Genomic DNA, 20,722 nt, shown 5'->3' on the forward strand with positions numbered 1-20,722 from the left:
TTTTTTTGGTTAATGTACATTAGCTGAAAGCAAAGGCAGATAAATAATGAAATGATTTGCCAACAGAAGAATCACTCTGTTTAAACTGATGTGATGGACTCATTTGTGTGCATTTGATAGAAGGAGTAGCTTTGCACTTTTTGTTCTGTTACAAATTATGTGTCATGCCAGGACCTTCTCATATGTGATTTGTGTAATCTCTCTGATGAGTCTTTGTTGTCACCAATGGCCTTTAAAATAATGTTAACAAAAATTCCTGCATTACCATATACTGAGACAGTGATTGATCATTGTTTATTGATGCCCCCACCGCCACCCCACCCGCCCCCTGTATCTGCATGATTTTGCGCATTTATAAATCAAAGGTTCAAAATTGAGGGCTCTATTTGTTAAGGCACGATTATTTAAAAAAATTCATTTGGTCTTTCTGAATTTACTAGTGACTGAAGACATTCAAATTATACAATAAAATTACAACTGAAGCATCACACAAAGGCAGTAATGTTGTTAAAATAAACACAATTATTTAATCAGTTCAGGGTTGCAAATACAAAACAATATCCTTTCTTGAAAAGCCACCATGTACATATTTGTTATGCCTAGTCAGTGCAAAATCGGTAAAGCTGTTATAACTGACAGACATTGTAGGTATCAGGAATTTTGTGAAAACCATTAATGTAGCACTAGAATAAAATAAATTATTACATGAATGCCAGCTATATTCTACTTACCATCCTGGAGAGAGTATAAAGACATAATGGTAAAATTCTGTGTTTGAAACTGCATCAGTGTCATAAAATTTGCAGTGTTGCAAAGCATTTTTTTTGTAGTTTTCTCATGTCAGTCTATGTCCTAAAATTGCTTCAAGACAGGCTACTCACCAGCTCTTACCAAAAATCTTTTCATATGCCACCAAACAAAAAATAAGAAAAACATTTCATGTGGCGTATAGGTTTGTTAAATTGGTTTCACATTTTCTATGTAAAAATGAATAAAGATTTTGCAACACTGCACATATCAGCATGCACCATACTACAATGCTGTACTGATTGTAATGGTGTCTTCTCATTGTACTTGTAAAATGGCATGCCTGCATTTTATGAGTAGAAAGTAAGAACACTCTGATGGTTTCCTCTTACAAGCAGAACTGGTGGAAGACCATTAGACAGTGTTTCCAGCCAGCACATGTAGAGGGCACTAGACACTGTTCCTTTCCTGGCAAGGGGCATGCTCCTGTGAAAAATTGGGAAGGGTACACATCAATTAATCATTTTGTTAGAATATATGGAAATAGCCCAAATTTCCAAGTGATTTGATCAAACTATGTGTTCTCAGCAGATATATAAATATGGCAGATCCATATGTAATTATGGATATGTAAAAATATGTAATGAATGAACAAACGAATTAACGAACGAATGCATGTATGGATGGATGAATGAATGACAGTGTGGGAATGAATCCACAAGGTCTGGAGAATTCCTGGTGGGATGGTCATTTTTTGTCTCATTACTGAAAAACTGAAAAAAGATTACCTAAAGATTACCTGTCACCCCTCCCAAGTGGTACAACCCTAGTTTGGATTGAGTAGTTACTGGTCATCTAATGAGCCTTGTAGGCCAGAAAATGCACATTCTTTCTGCTAATTCGCAGATTTGAGTTTCTGGGAAGGCAGCGATAGGCAACGCTGTTCACTTCCTCAAAACTGATCAGCTCAAGGATTCTGCTTCACTCAGACATCCCCTGTATGGGGCTCCACAGGCAAATCCTAAATGTTGAAATAAATCTTTCGTTCATATGCTAATTGCCCGCACTGCCTGCTCTGGGAGTGTGCGTCATGGTAAATCACAATGCCAGGAGGTTTGCCAGGTTTAACATCATAGTGTTTGAACATGGCTGGGGATTTGAAAAGCAAGTCCGCTGGTAGTCTTTTCAGAGCTGATTTTAAAACAGCCACCAAGATCTTGTTTTAAAGCAAATAACTGGAATTAAATCTACAAACATATGCTAGGGCAAAAGGAAAATTTAGATGCAGACAATGCGGCACTATGTGCAGTGTACAGAACCATTTGGAGTCCAGAAAGGTCACTTTTTTATCTCAAGGTAACAAAAGTTGTTTTCTCAAGATCACAACTTTTTTTTCCCCATGATGTCAAAATGTATGATTAAGCTGTACCATGTTTACTTTAATCAATCCATTTTTACTTTAATCAATAACATGTCAGGAGATACCTAGCATGTTGGTAGAGCTGCTGCCTTACAGCTCCAGGGTCCTGGGTTTGATTCTAAGCTTAGGTGCTCGTATGAAGTTTTATTTTACTTTTCCTAAATTTCCCCTTGTGGATCAAAAAAGTACATCTATCCATCTATCTATCCATCTATCTATCTATCTGCTGTCTGTCTGTCTGTTTGTCAGTGCTAGACAATTTCCAAATTAGTATCCATCACTTGCAATCTGCAATTTGCAACTATACTGTTGTGGATACTATAGTGATTCTGAACAGGTGGTCATTTCTGTTTTCAAATATATTGCAAAGATAATTTCAGGATGCTCATTTGGGACTGCAATCACTATAACCAGTCAATCCTAAAAATAGTCTCTGCTATGACACTACAGACGTAGAAAAATACAAAAGTATAAATGTAAAAGTAGGTATTGCTTGTAGCACTAGCTAGTCAGGTAGTCCAGTTTAGCTACTACTAACATGCAGTGTACCTATGTTTCTACATATGACATCTGTAATTTCATAGTGGAGACTAATTTCAGAATTTACTGGTTGTAGTGACAGCACAGTCCCAAACGAGTGTCTTGAACCCAAACAAAACACAGCCACCTGTGGACTTGCTTGTTACACTGGCTACGTTGTTCAAAATCCAGGACAGTATGCTGTAAAACTGGCAACCCTATTGCCGACATGTTTTTCCAGTAAAGCACACTCTGAGAGGGTGGGGGCAAGCCGTTAGTGTTTTATGTTTTGGCTGTAAGTCCTTCAGTGAAAATTCTTTGTGCCACATATTCTTTGGGTTGTCCCTAACAAAAAAATGCACCCTAGGATTTTTGTCCTATCTTCACAAAATTGTTGTCAAACTACTTAGTGGAGTTTGTCCTTCAATAATGATCAAAAACTTTTGAGGTTTGTAAACCACATGCCAATCAATGGCCACCACATGCCAATCAATTCTAGTGAGGCAGAGTTTAATTTACTACAGCAGCTGTAACTTTTGATTGCTTGCACTGATTTATACAAAACATGACAAGCATATACAGGACAACATTCTGAGGTGATATGCAAACTTTGCGGCAAGGTTATGCATAAGGAGTGGAGCTAAATTCAGATAACTGTTTCTCAAGAACCATACGTCTGATCGAGCGGAAATTTGGTACACTGCATCATTGTGTTAATCCGTAAGTGACTGATAAGGATCTGGTTAGTTAAAAAAACATGGCTGCCATCAGCCAATCAGATTTCAGCAGGATTTGACAAGGTTGAAACTGAGCTATTCAGAAAATCTACACGGTACCCTGGTGATCATGCACACTTAGCAAATCACACAGGGAAACTGCTTTTTTAAAATTATCTTTTTTAAAAGTGTCTGTGGATGTGCTGGATGTGCAGAGCACCCCATATAATTGAATGGCTATTTTTATTTGTCTTTTAAGGGTTTGTTTTCGCTCACTTTCTTTATTTTTCATATTCTTTAATTAATAATATAAAACAACTAGATTTCACAAGATATTCTCATTGATATTCTCAGTCCCTGACCTAGTGAACTAGCATAAGAATGTATTTTTGATAGAGACTACAAAGCACTTCTCTAAGTCAGCATGGATAAGGGCATATACTTGTAATAAAAATAAGCAATTTAAACCATTTAAACAGTATAATCCACATATAAAAATGCAGTAGTCCATGCAAATTATATGATTTGAAGTCAGTGACTTTGAGGTTTACATTATTTATTTAAAAGGTTTGGTTAACAAAACTATTGGCATTGCTATCTACTAGAAAAATAAGTTTATAAGCTGTACCTGCTCTGGTTTATGAAACCATAACACTAGCCACAGCCCCTAAGCATATTGATGTAATACATGCATATATTCTTAAAAATCATTAAAGTAGTGTATAAGAAAAAAGGATTGGCTTACAAACCTATTTGCATTGATATCTGCTAGAATAATAAGTTTGGAAATTTTACATGCTCCGGTTTCCTTAAACCTATCCCTAGCCCCAGCCCCTATGCCTATAGGTGTAACACAAATATTGTTAAAAATCATTAACATACTAGACACAAAATAGGATTTTCTTCTAAAAACCCACTGGCATTGTTATCTACTAGAAAATTAATTTAAGGAGGTGTATGTGCTCTGGTTTCCAATACCCTAACCGTAGCCCCAACCCCCAAGCTTAATACATGTAAATATTTTTAAAAATCATTAATGGACTATTATGCTGCAACTATAGGTAACCCATTGGAATAGAGTAAACCAACTGAGGCCAATCCGAGTGATATTTTAATCTGTTTGAATAAGTTGGGTTAATATTCTTTTACTAATCCATTACATCAAATTACTTTCACAATCTCAATCAGCATGTGTGTTCTGAGCATGTGCAGTCACGATGAACTCCTACAATACAATGGTTGTGTAAGAAAACACAGTTCATCTTACACATTTTAACCTATTTAAAAATAACTGTGTAGTTGGATTTGCAATGCAAGGGGCCCTGAACTAGCATTCTGAGGCAGATGCAGGACATGGACTGAACTTCAAAGTTCAGTAAAGTTCAGAATTTTTGTCAGTCATTTCATGAGGATGTAGAAGTGGTAAAAAAGAAAAGAAAAAAAGAAAAAGAAGAAAAAACCTTGATAAAATCTTTCTTTTTATGCTGTTACTCCTAAACAGTGGCCATTAATATTGGTAACATTAGAAGATGAGTAAAGAAATTATATTTCTGATCCTCAATGATGATCAAAAACATGTTGAGATTTGTAAACAACATGGCCACCACATGGAAATTAATTCTTGAATGGCCAAGCTTCATTTACTCAATCAGCTATAACACATGACATTTTAGATTGATTGGAATGAAACTGAAAGGCTTATTCAGGAATAAATGCTTAGGCGTTGTGCCAGGTTGCGGTCTGGTCGTCCACATGGAGCTAGGTTAAATTCAAATAACTTGATGTCCGACCAAGCTGAAATTTGGTGTACCGCATCAGTAGTGGCTGGGGAGGTGGTGCCAGGGCTGTTGACGTCAGCTCCACATCAGGGGCAGGGACATGGAGGGTGGGAAGTGCTCTGCCCCTCCTCCCTTAGAAGGGATTCCCCTCGGGATATTCCCTTGGAGCATCGCCCAGTTTTATTGGCCAGGCATTTGTAGTGATGTTCACAGGTGGTGTGCAGCATGTGGCGAATATCAGCTGGTGAATTCACTGGCCACCCCAAAAGTGCAATTGTTCCCGCTTCCATTGATTGAGGTCCCCTTTGAAAGAATTGGTATGGGCCTTGCTGTGCCTTTAGAAAGGACTGCATGAGGGCATCGCTTTGTGTTAGTTTTAGTCGACGATGCAAAGCGATATCCCGAAGCCATGCCTCTCTGCAACATCTCAGATCACAGTGTTGTGGAGGCAATCTTTTGTGTTATTTCCCAGATCCCAGAAGAGATCCTGACTGACCAGGGCAAGTCATTTATGTCATGCACACTATGCAAACTGTACGAATTACTGGGGATTAAATTGATTTGCACCAGTGTTTACCATCCGCAGATGGATGGGCTGGTTGAACGGTTAATTAGACACTTAAAAATATGATTCGTAAGTTCATTCACAATGATGCACAGAATTGGGATAATTGGCTCAAGCCCCTGTTATTTTCAGTACAAGAGGTCCTGCAAGCCTCTGCAGGGTTTTCCCCATTTGAATTATTGTACGGGCGCAAGCCTCGCAGTGTCTTTGAAATCATTAGGGAAAACTGGGAGGGACCTTCTACCAGCAAAACAAAATTCAGTATGTTCTTGACCTGAGAGCAAAACACAACACATTGGGGAGATTAACATAGGAGAATTTGCTACAGGCGTGAGAACGCCAATCCAGGCTGTATGACAGGGGTACCCGGCTAAGGGAATTTGCACCGAGAGATAAAGTACTTGTTTGCTACCCATGTCGAGCTCTGAATTACTCGCAAAGTGGCAAGGACCCTTTGAGGTCACACAGCGAGTCGGAGAAGTTGACTGGAATGAGGTCAGAGGTGATTCATTTCAAATATACCACCTAAATCTCCTAAAACCATGGAGAGAGGCAGTTCCTGTGGCTCTGGCGATGGTGGTCCCTGAGAGGGAGGAGCTGGGACCCAAGGTGAGTCTAAAAAGTGCAGCCCAATTCACCCCGGACCCCTGTGGAAACCACCTTTCACTGTCCCAGAGAGCACAGGTTGCCAGGTTGCACACTGAAACTCCTCCAGATGTGATTGTTCGCAGCCACCCATACCAGTTGCCTGAACACAAGAAAAAAAGTGGTTTGGGATGAACTCAAAGCTCTGCTCGACATGGGAGTAATTGAGAAGTCCCACAGTGACTGGAGCAACCCGGTGGTCTTGGTTAGCAAGACTGACAGGTCTGTCTGTATTTGTATGGTCTATAGAAAAGTCAATGTGGTGTCTATATTTGATGCAATTGGGCAGGTGGAAGTATGGTATCTGGGCTTCCACTTGGGCCATGGGCAGATGCTTCCCCAAATTGATAAGACAGCAGCGATTGCGGCATGCCCAAGACCCAAGACCAAAAAGCGGTGAGGCAGTTCCTAGACAGAGGGCTGCGGGCTGTTTTGTCCCAGGTGGTGGAGGAAGAGGAGTGCCCCGTGCTGTACATCAGCTGGAAGTTCTCAGTGAGGGAGACCAAGTACAACACCATCAAGAAGGAATGTCTGGCCATCAAGTGGGTGGTCCTCACCCTCTGATACTACCTACTGGGGCGCTCCTTTACCCTCTGTTCCAATCACGCTCCACTGCAATGGCTCCATCGCATGAAGGATGGCAACACGCAAATCACTCGGATTACCTCTCCCGCTGGGTGGTGGGAGGACTAGATTCAGCTGCAGGCTGGATGGAGCTGTGGATCGAGAGGAGGTGGGTCGAACCGGCAGATAACGCATGATGATTCTCACCTGTGTCTTATTACCGGCAGTCTTCTTATTTTGTCAAGTTTTTTTTCCGTAACCCATGAGCGAGTGTGAGACCGCTTGGCAGAAATTGCGAGACACACACACACGCCAAGAAACCTGAACTTGAACCTGATGGATCAAAAGCCGCAAGTTTTGTGTAGTGTGCGGTTAAGTTTTGAAAGTGCGCTGAAAAGCGTGGTCTGAATACACATGAGCAGTTACGATTCCGCCTGTCTCACGAGTCTTCCTCCACACCCTCACACATTGGGGTTCTACAGTCTGTCCAATAAATAAAGAATATGCATGACAGAGGTATTGGAAGGTTTTGGTAATGTCTCATTCCTTTTTTCAGAATCAGCACTTTTGGAATGTATGTGTATGTAAGGATGTACATACAGAATATTTAATGGGAGTATTTAAAGATTGTAGTTGTGTTCCAAATGATATACTATACACAATGCACTTACACTATGCACTATGTCCTCTACTGTCTAGTGTATGAATTTTAGAAGGGTAGAATCCTCTCTAATGGAACGTTAATGGTTTTTTAAATATCTGGAAGTATAAGCTGTTTCCCAGTTGATGTCAAATGATGTTAAACGCACGTAATGCGATGCCGCTAGCTTTAGCAGAATACCCAGAGTCAACAAAAATGAATTTTAATAACATTTTACTGGCCAAACATGACCTCAGTCACCATCAGACAGAGGCGTCTCCGCGGGTGAATTTTGCTCGCACAATCCAAAATCAACATGGTAAGTTGTGGCTATGGCTGCTGGCAATGTAAACATTTAAGGAGAATAGTGCCCCTCCCCTCTACCCTCCCCTCATAAGCAAAGGTGCAACCGTTGAGTGGCAGAAGTGTCCAACATTCCACACTGCGTTTTTTCTGTTGAATAAGTGCGTCATCTGGGTACTTGAAGTGCACTTATTCTTGCTGAAATTTTCATTGTGAACACACTACTCACGCATGGTGAGCAGTAATTGTATGACATGATCTATATAATAGAATATCATGAGTGGGGGTTTCAAATCTGTTCCATCTGGGGTTGGTTAATCTGCACTATGTAAATTTCTGGCTGAAAGTGACTCCAAATTTGGTCCCATCTTAAAAAAAAAAACTACAGCTACTTAGATACAGACAAAAATGCTAGTAGATATATAAAGAAGAACTACTCACATGACAATGAGGTTTGCTGTGCTCGAGTGCTCCTTTAGCAATTCATTCAATCTTATTTGACGATTTGTCTAATTTAAAAACAAAATTAGTATGATGTACAGAGATACAGGTATGTCCATGTTTTATATATATATATATATATATATATATATATATATATATATATATATATACACATATAATTTTTTATAACAAATTAGTAGTTATTATAATGACTAATAACAGCAGGATTTAAGTGAACAAACTAGAAGAAATACATGTTGATTATTCTGCCTCACCTTGGCCTTATACAGTTCTAGTTCATTATCAGTAATTCTCCATGGCTCCTCAGCCTTCAACCTCTCAGCATCCTCCTGCTCCATATCGTCTTCCTTCAGTCTGTATGGCTCAATCATCTCCTCAAATTTTTCTTTACTGAAATGAAGGGGACATTACGCCACTGTCTGGCAGCTACAAGTAGTACAATTATATGTTCTGCATCACTAAATCATTCTCAGCTTACTTGTGTTTCTTTGGCTTTATGTTGATATCTCCAAGAACATTAATGTCAGAGAAGTCAATCCTGAACTTGCTCAGTAATGTAGCCATTCTGAAATCGGAATCAGTGTTATTTACCATGTACAATTTACTTACAAGGCTCATATCTGTTACAGGAATAACCAGAAATGGTATATTCTAAACTGTATCTTGATAAATAAGCCAGCATTGTATACATAAATTTTGTTAGTAAATAGAAAGCATATTAGTATAACTTTCTCAAACTCTCAAAATTCATATATTTATTCACACCTAGGGCAACAGGAAGAACATGCACAGACACTCCATACAGACATATTCCAAACTCATGATCAAACCCGGGAGCTGTGAGGCAGCAACACTACTTGCTATGCCGTAATTCAGTGGAAAATGAGTAACTGTAAGCATTATTGATATCATTCTCCCTAGTCTCTTCAGGTAAATGTCAGTCACGGCATTTGATGAGCAGTAGGCTCATTGTCACTCTTGACTCGACAGATCACTGTTCTCTCTCACATTGGTTCTGAAATAATCAATATTCAGTAAGGTTCTGTTATGCTTTATTTTCCATTTCCCCAAATTTCTAAGAAACCTAAATTTGACCATCTGACCATTTAATCTTAAAGATCCATATTTTATCTAGAAGATTGTCTGTTGTGCAGATAGTCCTTACAGTGAGCGACAAACCAGCCAAAGCTCCTTATTTCACATGTGGAAGCACTAAAAGTTAATCATAAAAAGAGTCACTTCAATCCTTTGCAGACAGTTCTGTGAAGTTGTTCTCCCTGTAAAGAGAGATATTGTGATGACAGATACCTCCCAGTTGATGTGAGAAAACTTAAAAGTTTAAAGTATAAAGGGAAGTAGACACAAACAGGCATATTAACATCCTTGAACATCTGAGTTATTCTCATCTTCAGTATAGACCATCAGCACTTGAGTGATTCTCATCCTCAATAGGGATCAACACTGAGTGACTCATTCTCAAAAAAAAAAAAATCTATGACTATGTGGAAAACCACCATTACACCTTGGTCACTTATGCTGATGAGAATGGTCAGAAGACAAACATGACAAGACAAAGTGGTGGACTAGACTATTGGAATTTGGCAAGCAGACTAGCACATGGCAAATCCTCACTTCTTCTGAAGGAAACTGCCCTGGTGGTCCTTCACCCAGTCCACAGTCCACAGGTTTCCTTTATGGTTTAAATGTGGAGACTGGAAGCTGTATGCTCATGCATCCCTCACTGTTCCAGTTTTGAACCTGATGGTGCTTGATGGTATAAAGTATTTATGTTTATAGATTATATCAATAAAAACCTGTTTCTTTTAGGCTGAAAGTGTTTCATTTTTTTCTGTGGTGATGGCACAGATTGTATTGCGCATGTATGCAAACTGATGCTTATACCCCAGGGACACAGGGCATGATCACTGGCAACAGAGGTCCTAGGGATTGAGGGTAATTTTAAAATATTTTTTTTTAAGTAATTTCTTTATATTAATCATAAAAATTATTTAGGGCTATCAATAATTTTCCACATATGCTGTTGAGAGAAGTTCATATGAGTATTCATTTTATTAGATTTGATTATTCTTTTGTTTTAGGGAAATTTTGAATTATTGTGTGTAACGTTTATTGTGTGTAATCAGTATTCCCGCACTTTGCACCCAGTGATCCACTGCAACCCTGACTAGTTACTGAAGATGAGTGAATGATGATGAGATTTACTTACATTTATGAAGCATGCGAATAATCATGGAGTTAACTCCATAATGGCTTAAGAACATTGCAATAGCTATAGTTTCTTATTACACATGTTATGGCAACTTACGCTCTGCGGTCATGATCAATCCTGTTTATCTTTCCACCAACGAAGACACGAATCTTGCAATCCTTCCATTTTTTCTTGTTAGTTAGCAAATATGGTATCAGCAATGTCAGACCTAAAATAGCAAATTCATTTTCTCTTAACAATGCCAAATGACGAAATCAGTATTAAAGAATTTAATGAACGCTCTGGAAAATATTTAGTTATCATTCAGGTCTTTAGCTATTAATAGCTATTATTTTAATTGAAATAATACATTAACATTAACATGTTCCTTACGAGTTACTGTTCTTTAACCTACCTCCATCATCAAACAACCACCAAACATCGATGGTGCCCTTGCACTGTTTCTTTTTGAACTGCTGACTAGCTGCAAGCAGCTTTTCATCTGCAATGCTAAGCTGCACTGGAGGACTCTTGGTGTCTGAATTCATAATAAATAAGTAAACAGATATGTAACAGCCATAAACAAATTCTTCAAAATCATTCACATATCTGTTTATTGCAACTGAGAATTTTCTGTATGGCAAACTACATGCAAAAAGTCTACAGAAGATCAAACTGCCACATATCAGACCAGTTTCTGCTGTATTTTTAGAGAAAATTTCAGTGAGAGTTGACCTCTGATAATGAGTGGACTGCTTTGACTACTGGTGGTCTTAGATGATGGTTTCAAGGAATCATCTGCATCTTTTCCAATGTTAATAGCCACCAATAGCTCCTTCATCCCTGGAGCTTTCTCAGTGGAAGACAGAAATTCATCTATGTGAAGGTCAGAATAAGTTTAAATAAAAGTTAAAAGCATTGGTTTAAAATACTCACTTTAGACTGCTGAGTGACATATGTTTTAATGTATATTAAATATATATTAGTTAAGTTCATAAGTATAATGTACCTTGGCCTTGGATATGGGAAATATCTAAACCCTCCTTCAGTCTTAAGATAACCACACCATACTGTATGTCAAAAGCATCACTAAAACAAATAAGGAAAATGTCAATTATTTTAAAGACAAATGTCAATTATTTTAAAGATTTGTAGATGAAGTAAATGATGTTGATATTCTATTAAAACTTTTATCTAAACTTCAAAAACAAAACAAAATAAATCAAAGATAAAAAAACAAAACCAGATGAATATGGAATATCTGAAATTACTTACTGAATTGTGTTGATATATATTTCCACATCTTTCATTTCACCATCCCTCCAGTTGTTTTTAAATCCAAGTATCATTGTGTTTGGCTTTAGACGACCCAAACCAGAAGCCTTAGAATAGAAGCAAACTTGAATCACACTCATGATTATCTAATGTTTTATATTAAGTTACATAAATAGATCATTGATAATTCTTGAGACAAAAGCAGCAGTTCATATGCACGGTCCCACGGACCTTATATACTGTAAACTTTTGTCTTCTTTTTGCTTTACCATACTTGTCTCAGCTCATAAAGAGCTTTATAATACAAAGTAAATAGGAATAGTTTGAGTAGGCAAAATTTTAAATGTCTAGTGCCTGGGGACCTGAGGACAGTGATAAATTCTGAAATGTTCAGCAATAACATTTTTCGCCAGTATCAGTGTAAAATTATACTTGTAATAGATATTGGGCTCCATGTCTGAGGTCCTCAGCAAACACCGGAGTATAAAAAGCCTTGATCCGTTTTTTAAGAAGCCAACGTTGATAACGCACTTGGTCATTCATAATCTCCTTATGGTTTGGCCTTCGGGAAGCCTTAAGAGAAACAAAAAGTAAGAAATATCATAATGTGCATAATTTTCTTTGAGTATATCTGAAAAAAAAACAATGCATTAACAGTATCACTTAACAAAATTTACAAAGTTAACAAAATCAAGGTTTGTGTTTTTGGTGCCTACCATACGAACATGGCCACAGACCATTAGGCCCATGTTTTTCGTGAAAGCATGTACTAGATGAAGTAGTGCTGGTCTTGCATTTGGGGCACCAATCATTACAAGACATTGAGGTCTATGGGAAAATTTATGGAAACATAACTGTTGGTGTGTCTTTTACTAGTCATTTTTGTTTGATCACAAACAGGAAACAGGCTTCAAAATTCAACATATTTCAGAATATGATCACCTGAAGTTCTTGATATGATCCTCTATACCAGTGAGATGCAGACAGTGTGACAGTGCCTGGTTGTACATGAGAGCTTGTGTTGACGAGCCCCAGTTTACATCTATGGTGGAGAAAGCCTTACTAAATATCTGACTATATTATCTAATTTTAGCATTAATATTTTAACCAATTTGCCAATGAAATATGTAAAAGAGTAAATTGCAAACATTTCATGTTTGTATTAGTTCATAATGCCTACTAACGGCGGGTGGAATACCTGGTTTCTTGTAGCTGACATAAATGTAGAGTGCCAGAACAATGACATTTGTAAGGAGGGCAGCCCACCAGTTGATTACAAACATAACCACGCAGCACAGCACAGCTCCCGCCAGTGACACCCATTTATTGAAGTATTTAAAACTTGGACGCCATCCTGGTTGGTTTATGTTAAGGGTAACAGAACACATAAATCAGCCACAACCATAGTAAAAGTGATGCACATTATGAGCAAGAAAATGAATGTAGTGTAAAAAAAAAATTTTTTTAAATAATATTTATTCAATACAGCCCTTCATATGTGTTTAAACCCCAATCATATTTTTCTGGACAGGTGCTGCAACATGAGCATTAATGCCAATAGACTACATATGTTCTATCACATACTATTAATTATTAACTCAACACTCGTCCTGGAACAGCTATGCAATTGCAGCAGCTTAGCTTAGGAAGATATCCTTCTAGCAAATTTGCTTTACTGCACTCACCTGGGGAGTTAGCCAACGATGCATGGAAGACAGAGAAATTGATCAAGGCATAAGAGGCCAAGAAAAAGTTGGAAATGATGGGAGCAATAACATTTAGCTCAGCTAAAGAAACAGTAATGCACAACAGTCAGATTAATTAGTCCATCAAAGATCATAATCAATAAAATTTGAACAATGTGTTTGATAAACTTACCAATTAGTATAAAAGCCAGACCAATGATGAAAGTTAGGACATAGCCACGCAGAGGTTCATTGTTCTTGCCATAGCCTTTAGCAAAAACCCGTAAGCCTGGGTAGATGTTATCTTTACACAAAGCCTACAAGGGCACATAAAAATCCATAATTTTAATTGAATAATATCAGGAAGATTTTTTTTTTACAAAACCTTCTTCTTAGCTGTGGTGTGTCCAAATTTTACTAACAATAATTAAACTTGGGTGGAAAGCTGGGGAAAAGCATACTACATGGTGACACCATTTAACTATGCAGGCATTTAACTAGACATAATTGCATTTGCAGAATTTGTTCTAATCTAATTTGTTCCTTGCCACAAACTGAATAATACCATTACTATATTAGTTTCATAGTTGCTCTATAGTTTTTAACTTTCAAGTGATTTGGTTAAAATACTCTATGTACAATGCAACAATTATGAGTGTTATTATTATTTGATTTGCATGGACCGGAGTGATAGACCTGAGAAATATGTGATGTAAGGTAAGTCTTATTTCAAGGGTTGCAGCTGCCAGTACATGACACCCATCTAGTCATTCGCCTGCCTGTTAATATAAATGAACCAACTAACTAACATAAATAACTTAAATTTCTTGGCTGGACAATGTCTAGCAAAGTGCACCTAAAGAATGTTTTGCAAGTGTCTGTTTATACACGAAGAATGATCATGTCACCTGAAACACTTTTGGAGCACTGACTAAGGATGCAAGAGCTGATGAGAGAGTGGCAGAGAAGATTCCAGCAGTGATAAGTGGTCCAAAAGCAGACACCAAGCTCATGACCTAACCAAAACAACACAGTATAAAAGAAACATTTATTAAATAAATGAACATAGTGGTTGTGACTATGATCTAATTATAAGCAGTCTATATCTAAGAGTGTTGTATTTTTATGTGCTGGAATCTAAGAGAAACTCAGCACTAACACACTAACGACTACACACATCTCATACAGTATGTTGTCCATGAAACTTAAATCGAGACAGCAAGTGGCTTTTGAAGTTTGTGCTAGACAAACATGGGTCACCAGTCTTTGATACTGCTATCACTAGCCACAAGTTGCAGGATAAATAATATGCATGGATGCACGGATAAATTCAGATCTGTGTGAATTTTTATTTATTCCCTTCTATTTATATGACTCAATAATGCAAAGCCTAATAATAATAATAATAATAATAATAATAATAATAATAATACTGTGAAAAAATATTGTGGCAAAACAAAAACCTTGCTTGGTCTCACACAAATGTTCACACTTTGTCATGCTGCAGATGAAGGTTTGAGTTTGTCAGGTAATTATAGTCAGGACCGATAAGATATTTAGTCTTTTCTAGATGTAGATTGGTGTAGACAGGTGGATATGATTTGAAATGGTTGTACCTGGAAATCATTCTGTAACCCATACTTGCAGCCCCCTTCCTTGCAAATGGAGAAGTCATAACCAAGTGTACAAGCTGCATCTGTGCAATTCTCAAGAGAGCCTATGACGGTGTCATTAGCATCACCTGTTGCATCCCGTACAATGCAAGAACCTCAAAAGAGAGATTGACAAAGGTCAAAATATGACAATGATTTTTTAGATAAACAATAGAGATTAGGATCATAAATATTCTAATATTTATTACCATTAGACACAGCAATTGCAACATAAACAAGCCCAGTAATGAGAATAGCCAGTAAGGTTCCTTTTGGAATGGCAGACTGGGGATCCTAAAGAGACACAACAATTGTGTGTTAAAAATATATATGTACATTATACACAGTGGTGGTAGAATTCTAATTCTGATACAGATTGCAATCCCTGACTATTTTTGGCAGTGGTGGTCTGCGTGTACGTTTTTCAAAGTTAGTTTGTAGTTGGTTCATTTGTCCTGTTTTGTTATTCATAGGTGATTTAATGAATCCTTTAAAAGCAAAAGCATGCTGGCTACACCTGATCAGAACAGGTTGTTTCACAGTATCATAAGATAAAATGGCACTAAAGAATTATCTTATGCTCTAGTGACATTTTAGTCACACTGTAGAACATTGCTTGCTATGTTTCTTTCAGTGTCTTTGAAATGTTCAATCAAACGCTGGAACTATTTAGTACAGGGATTTGTTGGCAGTTTGTAGTTATCACTAATCAGACACTTTGGTAGTCTTGCCAAGGAGACCTAGTATAAGATTATAAGTTCTGACTTTTTCTTTTTTTTCTTTTCAAAAACTAACCTAACCCTAACTCTGACATAAATATGATATTCACATGCCACACCACAATTTTACACCACATTTGTACTTAAAAGTTGAAAAATGTATATAATTGTATTTGCTTTGACCTTATTGAGGGTCAAAATCTTTTTAAATCAATCTCTTAAAATCATAGATAAAATGAAAGTAGAAGTCCATTGTCTAATTTTACAGATTATTTTAAAAAGTAACAATGGTAGAATAAATTCCTATGTGCATTTGTTCTTGACCTTCATCTTAATAAATAACAAAAAAATCACTTTACAAAAACAACTAGGGAACATGATTTTGTGTATTTAACATGGGAACACATGATGCAAGTGATTTGACATGTTCCTGATTCCTTTTTAATATCTACTGTTCTATAACATCAAAGGAAACCCAAGCTTACTGATAGATCCCCTGAGATATTAGCTCCTGCTAATATGCCAGTGGCAGCAGGGAAGAAGATGGCAAAAACAGAGAAGAATGTTTCCTCGTCTCTGAAATCTGGACCCATGTTCTCCATCATAATTGCAGCTGTGAGGAATACGAAAAAATCCTATGTGACCTTTTGTTATATTTTGCATTCCACACTACAAGATAAATAAAGTAAAAAAAGTCACTTCTATTTACAGTGGCATGAAAAGTCACTCCATATATCTTTACATTTTACCAATTATAATTGAATTTAAATAGTCCAAACCATTATAACCAAAGAAGCCTTTGGGCTCTTTTGATTCCATGGGGATGAATGAACCGATGAAGTAGTTAAAAACTGCTGCCACAAGAATGATCAACAGCACAATCTGGGCCTGTGAAAATAGCCATCAATCAATGACTAAAATCCCGAAGGTGCTTACTTGGCTTGGGTCGATATTCAGCATTACTGAATTTTATGATATTTGATGAATAGTTGAAAACAAAATGTCATGACTGCTCAGATACAGTTTTGTGGTAGACATGATTTATAATGCCATTAAAAACATGGAGAATGTTTATCAGTACCTTAGCCTCCCATTCCATTCCTGCCATAGATATGCCAAGCAGCAAGATGATGGTAAGGGTGCCAACTATACGGATGTCATTGATCTCATCTGTGATGAGAGCATCTACGCTCTGCCATACCAAATAAATCGATAATTAAATAATTACAGATGCATTCATCATAACATACATCCCTTGATTTATCAGTGTAATTACTAACCACTGCATTCATCTACCTAAATACTTTTTTTTAGTGCATACTCACATCAAGGAGCTCTACCACAGTTTCAGCAAAACCCACAACATACATGGCAACAGCAACAGCATTGGCAAAGGCAAAAATGAGGCCAATGGATCCACCAAACTCTGGACCCAAACTCCTAGATATCAGGTAATATGCCCCACCTGTAGAGACAATAATTTACTGGACTCCAGTTCATGTTAATGCACTAACATGTTACAGAATCATTTACATATTTCACACCAACAGTAAATGTATAAAAATGTCTGAGACAAAACTATTCTAACCTCCTCGCACAAAGCCATTGGTGGCTATTGCTGAAGTGGAAAGACCAGTGATAGTAGTCACCAAAACGGCTATTAGAATGATAGCGCATGACAGAGCTGGGAAAGCAGTAAAAAACAATGTTTTTCACATTAAACTCTGTAGCCTTGTAGTTATGAAAATGTAATAATTATTGACTGAAGGTCCTTTAGTCTTTCAAAAGATTACCAATGCCAGCCTGGCCAACAATCCATGACATACGAATGAAGAGCATCACTCCCCAGATGTTCAGCATACATCGTACCTGTAGAGATTACAAATAAATGACATGTGTGTTAATGTAAACAAAAGAAGAGAGTAACACATCATTTGTTTATCAGTCTTCCTCTTTTAGTATTTATTTAGTCTTTATTTGCTCACTAACACTGTTGAAAGCAATGGTAGCTCAGCAGGTAAGGTTGTGCACTAGTGGCCAGAAAGTTGTGAGTTCAACCTCAAGGACTGCCAGACAGCCACTGTCGGGCCCTTGAACAGGCTGTACTCTGCTTCACTTGTAAGTTTAGCTGGATAAAGTGTCTGCAAGCTACATTTATTCTGAGGCCTATTCTTCATCTTTGAAGCCGGAATCTTAGGACTACAAATCCCCCAAGATATAATATACTAACGAGGACACCCTTTATCCAGCCAAACTTCACTGTGCCCCCTTTGGACTCGGGCGCATCCTTTAACGCAGCCTCATCTGCAGCCGCTGGCTCCTCCCCATTTGCTAAGCCATCCTCAAAGGGTTCCTGTGGATAAGGAAAGGCAAATTTATGTGGCATATAGTTTGAACATTTTTCAAATTAAAGTAATGCTAGTAAAATGTTTACACTTAATATCAAATATAAACTGAACAAACTGCATGTGTCATTATTATATCATGATATTAAGTGTAATTATTTTAGAAGCACATTAAAATTCCCCTCTATTTACTGTAATGCACCCACAAAAAATGTGGAATTTCACAAGACAATCTGTATACACCAACAATGATGGTTATATCCAATCATCCACATGCGTAACTGTGCAGTTTTATAGCATAACTTTTGTCATGTTGACTTGAAAGAAGATCAAAATGCTTGGCCCACAAAAATATAATGTAGAAAAATGTATATGACAGAACTCTCCTTCAGTTCTCACTGCCTTTCAGTAACCTAGGATCTCAGTTGTGCAGTAAAATATGAGCAGTCACTGAAAAGCTTACATCAAAAAATTTTTACATTTGTGTTGTTTACCAAACAGTATGTGTTTGCACCTTGTGCAAAATATGTCACATCAAGTCAGAGCACAATGACAATAAAGTTCAAGAATCTAATCTAATCTAATCTAATCTAATCATGTGATAATATGCCACCCTAAACAAGTCACATTATCTCCCCAGGAGAGCACTGCAGCTGGCCACAGCAAGGAGACACTAGGCCATTGACACGGACGTTGGTTAAACATAGAGTTATTGTTATGGGTTCCTGTGTTCTGGCCAAACATCTATGGTGCTGCATGGAGTGGGCTTGGGAAGAAAGACCATTGTCTAAAGACAAGTGTGTGGGTAAGGTCTCTGACATCACATAGCCCATTCAGTTGGGAACAAACATCTACATAAGAAAACATCTAATAATCATAGTAATTTATAGTAATCATAATTTCAATCTTTTCTTGTTCAGTCTTATATTTAACTAGGTATATATTGTGAAATTATGTTATTATTATTACTGAAGGTGTATAACAGCAGCTTTTATCTTGAAACCATGAAACTTATGAAATAAGAGGAGGCCAACAATGCCAAGGTTAGGAAGATAATGTATTACTAATGCTAATTTATGGACCACTTTTTTTTTGTTTAGTTTTATTTATTTATTTATTTATTTTTTAATTTAACTTTTTTTTTTTTTTTTACAAGTTATTATGCCGCTGATAAGAAATTAAATCAGAAGAGAGTAATTAAAGGTGAATTAGAGACTTGGACCTCGTCAGATTTCTTACTTTATCAAGCTCATCATGAAGTTCGGATAGCGATGGCCGAATAAGCTTCTCCCCAAGAGGCGCCTCTGTTTGCCGGTAGAAATCGATATTTGGTACCGCATCGATGGTGTTATGGCCGAAGGTTCGCAGATAATATGTACTGGAGTGTGTGTCAGAAAAATGGCTAAGACCCCCTGTAGAGGAGTGCAGACTGGCTTCGCTGCGCACCGTGTCGCCATCAAACGCCACATCCGACGCTCCATCTGCAGGAGCGCACGATGGGTCCAAAAAGTTCACGACGCGAAACCGACCTTTAGCCTCCTCCCCACTTCCAGCCGATCCCTCCGCTGCTTTAGCAGATCTCGGTCCTGGCGGAGTTTTTGGTGCTCCGCTCGCAGCAGCAGCCGCCTCTGCCACGCGATCCACCTGAAACCGGCTCGGAGTCGTTCCAGTGGTCTTCAGAGTAGGTTTCTGGCCTGACGGAGGTGATGATGGTGGATCTGACATGGTGAAACACTATTTAAACGGCACTAGTGGTTACTCCTGGCGCGCGCTGTGCTGAATGACCTAAACGCGGGGACTCAGTGGAGCGCGTTTACTCGCGCGCGCATCCACACGCGCAGCCAAGGACGTAATTCGTGAGCTCGTGACTCATCAAGCTGGCGCTCATCGCCAGTCTGAGGCCAAATTAGTTAAATGAGCAACAGCTCAACAACAGTGTCCAAACTGCTAATTCACACGATAACTTCAAATTCCAGTTTCAACTAACTTAAATCATCATAGCACTTAAACATAACATACAGCTTTTTTAAGATGTTAAACACTTTAACAAACACTGTCTATGTGAAAAAAATATACAAAATAATTTGCTATAGCGCTTTTCAGTCCATGTTAGCCAAAGTGTGGTGCTGCTTTACATCTTAAAAGTGATCACATGACAAATAACCTTCTAAATGGGATTTTCATACCAGGGCTTTACCACAGACGGAATCCTACAAAGGGTTTTTTTTTATGTGCGTAATTGCACACTGTGACAGTGCCTCGAGATTGTGTGTGTGTGTGTGTGTGTGTGTGTCGGGGGAAGGCTGTTTTATTAATTATAAAACACATTTTCCCCCACAATCTCAATGCATTGAGCATAGAACTAATGCTATGTTCACGTCAATGGAGGCCTATGTGTATAACTTAACAGTTATTTCCATACTGTAGCTGTATGAAAGAAAGAAACAAAATGTTTCCCACGTGCTCTCACATTTG

At 37.8% G+C, this 20,722-nt stretch overlaps 1 protein-coding gene across 2 annotated transcripts; it reads right to left on the minus strand.

The window, feature by feature from the left end:
* Window positions 1-502: 502 nt before the first annotated feature.
* On the minus strand, window positions 503-20,140 carry LOC113529044 (solute carrier family 12 member 2). Of its 2 annotated transcripts, XR_008302187.1 has the most exons (27): window positions 19,487-20,140; window positions 18,133-18,255; window positions 17,696-17,771; window positions 17,491-17,586; window positions 17,228-17,367; window positions 16,984-17,094; window positions 16,682-16,790; window positions 16,388-16,515; window positions 15,393-15,477; window positions 15,148-15,299; window positions 14,440-14,547; window positions 13,725-13,848; window positions 13,532-13,633; window positions 13,045-13,200; window positions 12,789-12,888; window positions 12,563-12,674; window positions 12,279-12,419; window positions 11,847-11,953; window positions 11,581-11,660; window positions 11,307-11,447; window positions 10,987-11,109; window positions 10,689-10,800; window positions 8,841-8,927; window positions 8,617-8,752; window positions 8,339-8,406; window positions 892-1,233; window positions 503-852 (listed from the first exon to the last, which is right to left on the minus strand). XR_008302187.1 is itself a non-coding variant. In XM_026918002.3 (26 exons), the coding sequence occupies exons 1-26, from the start codon at window positions 19,970-19,972 to the stop codon at window positions 1,098-1,100; spliced, it is 3,339 nt and encodes a 1,112-aa protein (XP_026773803.1). In that variant the 5' UTR covers window positions 19,973-20,140; the 3' UTR covers window positions 503-1,097. The 2 variants fall into 2 exon arrangements, 1 of the variants encoding a protein (XP_026773803.1); XM_026918002.3 differs by having other exon boundaries at window positions 503-1,233.
* Between the last annotated feature and the right edge of the window lie 582 nt (window positions 20,141-20,722).

This window comes from Pangasianodon hypophthalmus, chromosome 8 (genome assembly GCF_027358585.1).
Source record: "Pangasianodon hypophthalmus isolate fPanHyp1 chromosome 8, fPanHyp1.pri, whole genome shotgun sequence".
In the NCBI taxonomy this organism is placed as follows: domain Eukaryota; kingdom Metazoa; phylum Chordata; class Actinopteri; order Siluriformes; family Pangasiidae; genus Pangasianodon; species Pangasianodon hypophthalmus.